Here is a 12,012-nt window from a genome sequence, read left to right as displayed (position 1 = left end):
GGTCGCTTCCAGAACCTCTGGTCTGACTGTCCTCCAACAGCAGATGGGGGCCCTGCAGCAGGTTTTACTGCTTGTCCATGGCTGTATTTGACAGAGAACGCCTGCCTTCCTAATCCTTGCCTTTTACAATTTATTATTATATAAATATGTGTTTCCAGTAAACAGAATTCACAGTCTGGAAGCATGGAAGGTGAAAATAGAAAGTCTTTTTGCTCCATCCCAGTCACCATCCATTTCCTGCGGGGGGGGGGGGGCCTCAAATTCACTGTGCTCTTCACCTGGGCACCCACAAACGGGAGCTGCAGTGTACACTGCTGTCTACTTAACAGTGTGTTGGTGACATCTTTCCATATTGCACCTGCGAAGCTGCCACATTCAGCTGCATAATATTCCCTGGCATGAATGTATCGCAATTTATTTAAATGACATTTAAGTAGTATGCAGCTATTTTGCAGCTAAAATTAATGCTGCAATGACGTACATACACTGTTGTGTGTCTCTACAAAGTAAATTCCTAGATAAGTAATTGCCAAGTCAAAAGGTGGGTACATTTTTAATTTAGGAAGACAGTGCTGCATTGCTCTCCAGAAACTTCCACAATTTACGATGAGAGGCCCACACAATTGTTTTCTGACTCAGCACTCCTCACACGATGCTGCTGTGCTACTCTGGAAATGATTCTAACTTCAGGAAGTTTGGGGTGGAGGGAGCATTATAAACCCAGACGTGGGATAAGGAGAAAACCTCTTCCTTCAGAAATGAAAGGCACAAATTCTTTATTAAATGTTTGGAGAGGAGGAAATTGATGGCATCCTCGAGAAGTGGAAAGTCCCCAGAACGGAGGCTTCCCCACGTTTGGGGTACTGTCAGCTGACGCACGCATCCAGGCTTTAGCTGGTTTGTTAACTGAGCACTTATATACAGTGTCTATTAGGAAAGTCAGGTTTCTAGCACAAGTTGTATGCAGTGGTGTTGGTTTTTAAAAAAGCTATTTTTATCCTCAGATTGAGTCTTTGTTTGCAGGATTATGCTGGTTTGCCTCCCACCCTGGGCTGCACTGATCTCATACTAATCACCATCTGGGTGTTACACTGGCAGGAGAGCTGTCCCACCCAGCACCTGGAATCGAGTCTGGATCCTACAGTGTGGGCGTAGACTGAGGAAGTACATATGTACATTCTGAAGACCCCACAGTTAGCGTGAGCTCCAGAACAGTATGCTTTTAACTGGGTCTTGCTTCACTCATTGTTGCTGCTGGGTGGAAACAGGTGTTTCCTCCTTACCTCTGCTAGCACGTCACTCAGGGGATGTGGGGATGCAGGGTACTTGTTACACTCTTGGGGAGTCTGGAGCTCACCCAAGGACCTGTGACCTTTCTGCCTAACGGAAGGGGGTGGGTAACCCTAGGGGCATGGCACTTCTGTCTTGCCTGGGGGCCTGCTTTCTGCGGGGCCCTCTTTCCCCAGCCTGCTGATGCAAGCCAGTTTTACTCTGTGGCCAGAGGGACCATTGTGTCTTGGCCCAGGAGAACCCAGCCAACCTCCATGAGGTGGCAAACACTCAGAAACAGGCATTTCAGAGACCCATTCTTGCCACGTCAGATAAGTCCATGTGGGAAAAAGAGGCCACCTTTGGGAGGCAGGATTATGGGTAAATGTTAGTATCTCCCTTTCAGCCTTCTGCGTTTTCCAGTTTTTCTATAATTTTTTTTTTTTTTTTTTAATGGAGAAGAAACAAAAACTCTGTTATTTGTCTCTAAGTCACATAGGCCCTCATTATATCAAAACTCATGGAACTCTCATCCTTCTGGGTGTTTCGAGGCAGCCCTGCATCCTCTGAGGAGCAGTAAGGAGGGCCTTGCTCCGTCTGGGTCTGGAATGAGGAAAGGCAGTGCCAGCTCTTCTGAGGCCTCCAGGAGGAGGCCAGTGCCTGTCCCCGCCCTGGCACACAGGCGCCTGGGAAGCATTCATGAACTGAGGCAAGGTGGGAAGTTAAAGGCGGTTCCCACATCCTGGAGCCTGGCAGTGCCCTGGTGGGAGGGGGCCTGTGAGCTCCATGTTTAGTGTGCAGTCTCACCTAGCCCCCATTCTACCCCCACAATAGGAAATGCAACCTAAAATCCGAAGTCTTGTTCTGTAATCTAATGGGGCTGGGGTCACAGGTCACAGGGTATGGGGAAGAGTTGTCAAGCCCCCAGGAAACAGTATTCAAGGTGTTTAGTGTAGCAGGGCCCTCATCTTAAACGATTTGACTTGGTGATGGGAACACCCTTTGCTCCCGGCTCCTCACCCACCCACCCACACCTGTCTTCCCCACGTGTGCCTGCTGTGCTCCAGGCCCAGCGCTGCTTAGCACAGCCAGTGTGACACCGCTACAATCCCCAGCCAGGTGTTTGTTCAGAGGTGCAGTTTAGGAGGCTGGTTTCCCTCGTGCAATTCTCTAAGGTGGATTTGAATTTTTACCTGTTTGATAAAAGCAGAAACCAAAGCTCAGACTTCCCAGAAGTCATGCAGATGACCAGCAGATGGCAGAGCGGCTGGTGTGGGCAGCCCCTCCCGAGGCCCCCGCCCTGCCCGGTAGGTGCCCCTGTGCCCTTCTCGCCGGCGGATGCACAGAGAGGTGTACACGGAGATCAAGTCAGATACTTTTTCTTTTGAACTTAACTCAGTTTCCCAGAGTCTGAAGCTCTGAAGAAAACTCTTTGGGGCTTAGGAGCCTTTATTCACTTTCTGTGTAAGTTCTTCAAACCCAACTTTTTCTTTTTTTCTTCTTTTTTTCAAAAAGAACAAAAACATCCCCTAGGGAAGCGAGCCAAGTATCAGTGTGAGAAGCTGCTAGATGACACTCTTCCAGAAATCTCTTTTCAGTCACTTGAAAACATGGTGAGGCTGGGACTCCGGTCACTGGCCCCAGACGGCTGTGGTCAGACAGCCGGGGATTAAAAATCCCCTGCCGTTTTCTGCAGGCATTAGGTAGAGTCTTAATTGCTGTCTAAACCGTATCCTCCTTGGGCCAGCCTGTGTGCCCTGGGAAGGGCCTTGCCCAGAGGTCCTCCAGGAATTGTCTGTCTTTTAAAAATACTGTGATGTAGGTTTTTTTTAACTCCAGGTATAAAATTAGTTTTGTTGAAACTTGGAGGAAAAACCAAAACTTTAAAAGAGGAAAATAGTTCTTCAGTCTTTAGGATATTTTAAATTCCATTAGATACCATTAAATATACAACTCCCCAAGTTGGTAGCTGATTACTTTCTTCTCCAACCAAAGGAAAAGGACTGATTAAAAGGGCCCGAATCAGGTTGTTCTTGACATTATTTGTAATTAGCTCCAGTGCCCTTAAAGCTGCAGGTGTGACCGTTCGTGGCATTTGGAGCCAAGTGCAGCTGTGCCTCCTTGGCCTGTTTCTTGTCAGGAGCGCTGACCAGTGCCTGGGCAAGGCCGGGCTGTGTGGCCTGAGCTGGGCCTGGAGTCCACTGTTCGTGTGCTGTCCAGGGCCGGCTTCAGCTGTGGGCAGACGAGCAGTGAGTGAGAGCAGGAGTCGCAGTTTGCCTCCGGGAGCATTTGGTAGATCTTCATTTCCTCCAGGGTCTCATAAAGCTCACTTCCCCCCCAGGCTCAGGAGGAGCCTTCATGGCCGCAGTCCAGGAACGAGCTGTTAGGGAGAGGCCAGCAGTGATGTTGGCAGGAGCTCCTCCCTAGAGAGCGTCTTGCGTCCCACCTTGGGGCGGGACCCTGAAAGGAGCCAGCTCCTCAGGTTGAGAGAGAGAGACGCCCTCTGGACTTTGGGTCAGCAGGAATGGGGAGCTTGTCCTCGGCCTCCTAATCTTGGTCTGCAGAGGCTGATGACTACCTGTGCAGTGCGGGGCTTCCAGGAGGCACAGGGGAGCCCCTTCCTGGGGCCCCAGGGTCTTCACCTTCTTAAAGCACACCTGAGTTTGGGTGGGGTGATTGGAGATGCAGGGTGTGGAAGGCACGCCAAGATTTCAATCTGGCTTTCTTCCCACAGGGGCAGCCATGCTGGGTCCCTTGGTCTGCACTGTCTGGAGTTGCCCCTGTGCAGGCCCGGAGGCAGCAGCTATTCAGACTGCATCTGTGTGTCTGGGGGAGGTGCCCTCAGAACCTGATCTGGACAGTCTCTTAGGAAATGAGAGTTTTTGCCAATGGAGTTCTTCCCCAAGCCCTCAAGTGCACGCCGTTTCAGGTTCCACTGTCAGGAGTCCCTGGGTTGACACCTGGGCCTCTCTCCCGCCAGCTCAGCTTCCTGAATACTTGGGCCTGGATTCTGGTCCTGGGCTCTTAGGACCCAGCGGGGATTCAGGCTCTTAGGACCAGGGTCCGGGCCAGCTGGTCTGTCTGCTTCCAGCTGCATCCCCCTGGGCATCCTGAAATCTTTTTCTCAAATTCAAACATTCCTTTCTAGGCATTGCTTGTTTCCTACAGAATAAAATCCAGATTCTGAGGGCCTATGAAGACTTGGACCTAGTCCAACCTCGGGTGCAAGCCTGACATGCTAGGGCCCAAAGCCCCTCACCGTGTCCTTACCCAGCTATGCTTGGCCCAAAGCCTTAAAGCCTTTCTCGGCATTGCTGCCACAGTCGCTCTCCAGGTCCGCTTTGTGTCACTCTTCTGCCTTATGGCCCTGTGTCCGCTGTCTCTCTTGGCCACAGCCCAACCTGTAACTTAACCTTCCAGGCCCAGCAATTTACGGACTGCTGGGTACACAGGTGGTACATACTTTGTGTCTGGAGACCACCTGGCCCTGCCTGCCCTGGCCAGGGCTTCTGGGCACCTGTAGCAGCAGCTGGAGCCGAGCTGGAGCTGAGCTGGAGCCTTTTGTGGGGCCCATCCCAGGGCCGAGGCGATAATCCTCTCCTATTAACCACCAGCTGTTGCCAGGGCTCGGGCGGCCGTTCCTGGAATGGTTCTGATAGCCTCCCCGTGGACTGAGAGAACCGGGTGTGCACAGTGCAGGGGTGCTCCAGCAGCTGATGTGGGGGACTGGCTGCCGAGTCGCATGAGGCCCCTTAGGGCTGAGATCCTCCTCCTGTGCCTGAGCCCTGGCCATGGGGGATCCTGGAAATTATACAGAGAGAAAAGCCTCGTCCAAGGACGCCACAGTTGACAGAGAGAACACTACATGTCTGTTTGCCAGATGGGTTTAATTTTAGGTGCCTGAGCCTCCCAGCGTGGGCGCAGCAGGGAGAGTTGTTTTGAAATTTGGAGTGTGAGGTGCATTCGCTGAGCTGCTGTGAGCTGCTTGAAGGCCGGCCATGCTGATTTATTTTGCTGTGCGTTACCCTGTGCCAGGCATGGTTCCAAGCATGTTGCAACTTAATCTTTCCAGCCAAGCTGTGAGAGGAACAGTGATCATCCCCATTTCGTAGGCAAGGAAACAGAGGCAAAGGAAGATTAAGCTGCTTGTCCAAGGACACAGGTGGGAAGGAGCCAAGCTGGGATTCGACTCCAGGCCACCTGGTCCCAGAGGCCTTGCTCTGACCTTGGTGCCCCACTGCCCAAGGACAGAGGTGACCTGCAGACTGGACGTGGCCTACGGATGTGTTTCTTCATCTGTGCATTCATAAATGAATGAATTCATTCATTCATTGCTTTTTCATTGAGTTAGCTGTCAGCAGTAAGGGTGAGAAGATCGCACTTAAAAATCTCATTTCCAGGCTCTTGGGCAGGCCTGTGGCTCTGAGGATTCTGGCTCAGCTTCCCCCACGGGAGCCATCACCTGGAGGTGAAGTGCCATGCCCAGGGCCACCCAGCTCAGGAGAGGCCACCCCCCTGAGCCCAGGCCTGTGTGGTTATTTGTCACACTACCTGTCCCATTCCTGCAGGGCCTGGCCCCTGGGTTGTTGGTGTGTCCCCTGCCAGACAGAGGTCTGGATTATCCATCAAAGTGAGACACTGGCCTGTGTCTCTCCTCTGGGGTCTCCTGCTCCCTGGTCTCTCCCCAGGCCTCCCGGCCTGTCCCTCTTTGGTATTTCAGACCCACCAAGATGGGCCAAGCATTAGCCACAGGAGCAAGTCCTCAGTGAGCCGAGCTGTTCCAGCATTCACTGCACCCTGGGCCTTTTGAAGTCCGTGATTTCACAGACTAGGTGTTGAGTCTGACAGACTTAGTTTAGTGTGTTAAGATTTCACAGTTCAGAAGATTACTGGCGTCTTCAAGTATTTGCTGGAGCCCTAAGTGATGTGCCGGGCTCGCCTTGGGCTCCTGTTAGTCTGTTCTTTAAATGCAACTCATCTGGAGACCCAGAAATCCTGCCTCTGCTTCTGAGGGCTTTCCCTTTTTCTTTCAGTTGTGCTGCCCTTGATTTGGGAACAATTGAGACAGCACAGTTTTTACCTAAAATACTAAATGAAAAATGTTTTGTAAAGTTATAGCTCTCTAAAAATAATATGAAAGGTAGTGTTTGTATGAGTGTGGCAAAGGCTGTGAAGTTTCTGGGGGGCCATGAGGGATGGCAGAGGAGAGCGTTAAAATTTTGCTGTACGCAGCTTTGCGTTCGTTTCACTTGTTACAAGTTTTTTTCTGTTAAGATATCTAATAGAATGGAATTACATTAGAAAGTTTTAATGAGAATGCCACTCTCGGGAGCACTCTGTGGACGGAGCCTGCGAGGGGTGAGCATGTGGCCACGCTGACCCCCGTGCAGGAAGCGGCGTCCTAGAGCGCGGGCTCTCCAACTGCCTTCTCCAGATGTTTCCCCACCCGGCAGTGCAGTAGGGGCCGTGGGGTCTGGAAGGGTGGTCTTTCAGGAGAGCGTTCAAAAGAGGCCAGAGCTCTTGGGTCACTCTGGAACCTCTGTAGGACCAGGGGGCTGCCGGGAGTTCAGCAGGGGGCACTTTGGGAGTCCCCGGTTCTGGAAAGGAATAGGCCAGCCAGTCCAGGAGAAATAGAGTGTTAGCGACACACGTGTGAGCCATGGATGCGATGTGAATGTTTTTAGCCACATTTAAAAAGGCAAGCAAGAAACAAATGGACTGAATGTTAACGATATATTTTATTTGACCCAGTTTATCCAAAATGTTATTTCAACATACAATCAATATATAAAATTATTACAGATACTTCACATGCTTTTTTTTCATACCAAATCTTCTAAATTCCATGTGTACGTTCCACTTGTGGCACATCTCGAGTCAGGCCAGCCACGTTACAGGTGCCCAGCAGCCACACGCGGCCGGTGCCCAGCACATCGGACGGCACAGGAGGAGACTCTTCTGAGTCAGGAGGGGAAAATGTCTTTGCAGCCAGCAGCTAGATGCTGCCTGAAGCAGCTGCCCTGCCCAGTCTGTAACTACAGAGGTGTCTTTGAAACAAGTGGCCTCTGTCTCCTGGAAAGTGCTGGCAGTAGACACGCACCTGCAGGCTGAGGGGGAAGACGGGAAGGCTGGGAACCGAAATGTGAACTAACACGGGGGTTTCTCCTGAGAGTGTGCCATGCATGCTTTTATTTTCTTTTGGCTTTTGGGTTAGAATTTTCTCTTGTGTGTGCATTAAAATTACTTTATATACGTACACATATTTCGGTAAAAAGAAGGTTGAAGGGGCATACTTCTGCCGGGACCTGTTTTCATGGCACCCATGAGCTCTTAGGCCTTTGGTGTCAGCGTGGTTATTTTTAATCTCCTGAGCCTCACCAGAGTAAGACGTTATGAAATAAAGGTGCTCATAGCAACCAGCTCGCCCACATCCCACGTTCCCCTCATTAAGGTATTGTGCCAAATGCTTTGACTTGTAATGAAAATATTGTGACTAGTAAGTGAAAACATTGTGACAAGCCAGAGAATTGAGGGTTGCTATGGAAACCAGCCCTCTCCTTTGTCCTCCCGAGGTGGGCTCAGCTGAGGGGGCTGCTGTAGGCCGGTCCGCTCTCTGATTTGGCTCGTTTTTGGTGCTGTCATTGAGCTGCGGAAGAGTCCAGGCGCTCAGGCGTGGCATCTTGGTTCACCCTTTCTTGCTTCCAAGGCTGCATTGAAGCCCCAGTGAGAGCAAAGCTGTGTGTGTGTGTGCGTGTGTGTGTGTGTGTGTGTGTGTGTGTGTGTGTGTATGTGGCAGGGGTGGGAGGGGCTCGGCAGTTTTAGTTTTCAGAAGTGACGGTTGGTTGTTGGCAGATGGCTTCCTGTCCTCCAGGCAGTCACTCATGGACTGGCGAGTGGACAGGCCCATTCTATAGGAACCCAGCCAGCCTTCCCTCTCGCAAACCTGTCGCTGCCTAAGCTTTCATCCAGGGAGCTAGAAATAGAGGGTTTGCCCCGATGTGTGGGAGCAGCCTCTCCTTGCCTTCCGTGCCCCTCCCGTGGCTGCAGGAGTGTAGCTCTGGGTGTCTGTGTGTGATGGACAGTGGATTCGCTGCCCAGTCAGGTCCCACAAGGCCACAGAGCTCAGTCATGGCCAGTGGGGAGAAGCTTGGTGAGCCATGCAGGCCGAGAACAGGACCAGCGCATTTGTGAGAAAAAAGGAAGGAAGAAAAGCCCATGGGAAAAGTACGCCTTGCTTAATTTTGTTCCAGGCCAATCTTGATGGTAGAAATAAAAAAAGGAGCTCTACTTCCACCCCAGCCCGGGACTTCTATGGGCGAGTTAGGACGGGGCAGGGACCCATCCTTGAGTCAGTTTCTCAGTGTCCTGAAAGAACGGGAGACACTGGAGCCGACTCGCCATGCTCAGCCTGCCGACCCCAGGCAGTCGGAGAGCTCTTCTTGGCTGTGACTGGAACCTTCTTGGTGTGATGGGCTTTGTGGCCGCGTGTGTTGTGGCATACGCCTAAGTCTCAGCTCCTTCCCTCTCGCTGCACAGGGCCCCCAGATGCCGATGGCCCTCTCTACCTCCCCTACAAGACGCTGGTCTCCACGGTTGGGAGCATGGTGTTCAACGAGGGCGAGGCCCAGCGGCTCATCGAGATCCTGTCTGAGAAGGCTGGCATCATTCAGGACACCTGGCACAAGGTGGGCCCACCCTCCTGCTGGCCACACTCAGAGGCCACTGCAGCTGGCTAGGGTGGTTTTGCCCTTCCCCGTGCCTCTCCCCTCAGGGGCCAGTGAGCTGCAGTGGTTACCTGGATTCTGGGGCCCCATGCCTCCCACCACCCTGAGATGCCCGTCAGGATGGCCACACGCACCCTGCCATGCCACAGAGAGAACATTCATAAAACAGCCTCCGCTTCTTTTTCTTGGCAGAATTCTGCCACCCTGAGGGATCGCTTGCAGGTGCTTGGTCTTCTGTCAAGCTACCCATGGCCCGGCTCCTGAGATGATTAGGGCCGGGGCAGGGCTCTGTATTGCAGGGGATCTAGGGAGCTAGGGCCTAGCCAGTTTGTGGCCACAGCTCAGGGTGTAGAAAGGAAGGTATAGGGACACACTGTTTGGGGCCCTGAGGTTCCCCCGCCCAGAAGCGCCCCTGGTTTCCCTCGTGCTGCCAGGGGCAGGTTCAGTGGCTAAGCGCTCTGAGCTGTCTTGTGCCTCTGGCCAAGAGCTGTCCCCAAGAAGTGCTGCATGGCACATTCCTTCACTGGAGTCAGAGTTCAGGGTAACTTTGCTGGAGAATTTAGTGGTTAGAGATGCTCAGGTGTGTCCTGAGGCCAGCGGGGTCACTCCCTTCCTGGCCATACACATCCTGCACAGTCTCAGTGGCACTGAGAGCTTGTCACTCGTCACTGGGGGCTCTACTGGGTATGAGTGGCCATAGGAGATCAAGATGACCAGGGAGAGGCCTGGCTCTGCTCAGGCCACTGTCCCCAGAGTACCCGGCCCCCATGCTACAGCCAGAGGCCTACAGGCTGCACGCCCGGCTCGGGGAGGCTCCAGGCCAGAAATGGTGGCCAGCCACCCCTCAGAGGAGCTGGCAACACCACACTCCTAAACGCCACTCCAGGGATCCAAAGCCTTTGGCCTTGACAGTCCCAACACACACTGGACCTGGGGCCCCGGCAGGCTGATGGCTGAGGCAGGGCGCCTTTCCCCACAAGTATCTGGAGTCCCAGTGGAACCCTTGACTCAAAGTCCCTGCTCCACTTCATCAAGACCTCGGGCCTCTGCTCTTGTCCAGGGTCGGGGGACGAGCCAAGTCCCATTTGTCCCCTCTGTTAACACATCTCTGGGTACTTCTAGGCCACTCAGAAGGGTGACCCTGTGGCGATTCTGAAACGCCAGCTGGAAGAGAAGGAAAAACTGCTGGCCGCAGAGCAGGAAGACGCGGCTGTCGCCAAGAGCAAACTGAGGGAGCTCAACAAGGTACAGCCCAAGTGGGCTCAGAGATGGCTTGTCCTCCCCCATCCTCTGAGGACCCCCGCCCCATTCACGATGTATCCCGGGCTCTGAGATGCTCAGGCCTGCCTGGAACGTAGCTGGCTGTCAGGCCACTGAGTAGGGACTGCTGCTTATCTGCTGCCTAAAGAGCCAAGGGCCGGTGGCTCACCCTTGGCAGTGCTCGTGGCTCTACGAGGTGGTGGCTTCCTTCGTGGCTGTAAGAACGCAGGGAAGTGAAGCAAGGGCTTGGAAGTTAAGCAGCATCAGTTTGTGATGGGGATGGACCAGACCTAGCTTTCACTAGACAGGTCCTGCAGTCACAGGCCAGCTTTCTAGGGGCTGTGCCTGGAAAGGAGGGTGCCCACAGTAGATTCAAGGTTGTTTTCTTGAGAATTGTGCAAAACCTTTTGGGGAGGGAGCTGGAGGGGCTGCTCTTCTCCCTTTTGCTGATGTCAGAGGAGGAATGTGCAGGGAAACCCTGGCTCCCCGCATCAGCGGATGGCGTGGCAGGTAGCATTTGCACTCTGAATGGCAATCGGTGATGGGTTGGTGCTGCCATAGGACGGGGCTGATGGAACATTGAGATTGTGTTGTGATCCATGGCATAGGGGCTGCTCTTCCCACCGCAGAATTCACCAGGGTCTTTCCCCACCTCTCTGCTTCTGAGGGTGGGCCCTGGTGCCCCAGCCTTCCTGGAGGAAGGGCAGGGTGAGGGGCCCCCTAGCCCTCTGGGACTGGTCAGGCCTTGTTGAAAGCCATCTTTGCCCCATGCAGCACCGCAGGCTTGCTCTTGCTCTCTCCCTGCCTCCCTGCCTTCTCCGTCCTGGGCAGCGGGCGCAGAGAGAGGGCCTGGATGGTAGGTTGTCCGACAGTATCTGGGCTACAACCCTTCCTCTGGGTGCCTTTGTCTGCTTGAGCACAGAAAATTGGAAGTAAGGCAGCCTTACTTTTTGTCGCAAATTCAGGGTCACAGCTCTGAGCCAGATGGGAAGTTCACTGGGTGGAGGACGGGCAGGACCAGAAGACACACCTTAGATGGCCACTCTTTGATGCTGTTCCCAACCCCGCTGGGGTGGTAGAATATCTCCCTGGCTGCACGCTCAGGGCAGCCTGGGGTCCTCATTCAGTACCCAGCCTCCTCGGAGACCACTGGCCTTGGCTTTTAGGTGAGAAGAAGGTCAACGGTGCATGGCCTCCCTCCCACCCACGCCCTCCTCCCTAAGCCAGAAGAAGTCCTCTTGGGCTCCCAAATGCTGATTTGTGAGGACCCCCATCAGGCTCTGCCAGTGGCCCCTCATCTTCAGACCTAACTCTGCCTCTCAAGCCCCGGCTCAGCCACTCACCCTGCCTCTAGCCTCACCTCTTCCCTTTCCCTACCTGTGCCCAGACGTGCTGCGCCCTTTCTTGCCTCCTCTGGGGCTCTCCTCTTGCTCTTCCCTTGGCCTCTAATGCCCTTTCCCTGCTTAGATGTCTGGACATTGACTTCTTACTCTGGCAGACTCAATCTGGTCTCCCTCCCTCAGGAGCCTTCTGGAGCTCCTGTGTTCTGTTCTGCACGGAGGTCATTGGTACAGTAAGGCATCACCTGGCTGCATCTGGCTTCTGTCAGCCCTCGAGCCTGGCGGGGCAGACGCTCTCTGGCGGTCTTGCCTGGCTCAGCCTAGCAGGCCGCCAGTGAACAAGTGGCCACCGAGGGCCGCAGCTGAGGGAAAGCCTGGAAGCATTTCTGAGTATTTTACGTTGTCTGCTTGTAAATAGT

The 12,012-nt window shown here is 53.5% G+C and overlaps 1 protein-coding gene across 3 annotated transcripts in view; it reads left to right on the top strand.

Moving 5' to 3' along the window:
• RRBP1 (ribosome binding protein 1) overlaps positions 1-12,012 on the top strand; it is a 66,926-nt gene that overhangs the window by 28,477 nt on the left and 26,437 nt on the right. For all 3 annotated transcript variants that reach the window (XM_011979479.1, XM_011979478.1, XM_011979477.1), the window contains 2 exons: positions 8,806-8,954; positions 10,116-10,238. In XM_011979479.1, the coding sequence (XP_011834869.1) occupies positions 8,871-8,954; positions 10,116-10,238 (207 nt within the window). In that variant the 5' untranslated portion in view covers positions 8,806-8,870. The remainder of the gene's footprint in view (positions 1-8,805; positions 8,955-10,115; positions 10,239-12,012) is intronic.

The sequence above is a fragment of the Mandrillus leucophaeus genome, unplaced genomic scaffold (genome assembly GCF_000951045.1).
Source record: "Mandrillus leucophaeus isolate KB7577 unplaced genomic scaffold, Mleu.le_1.0 Scaffold202, whole genome shotgun sequence".
NCBI classification, from domain to species: Eukaryota; Metazoa; Chordata; class Mammalia; order Primates; family Cercopithecidae; genus Mandrillus; species Mandrillus leucophaeus.
Note: the sequence above shows the minus strand (reverse complement) of the source record. Positions and strands in the feature narration are given on the sequence as shown.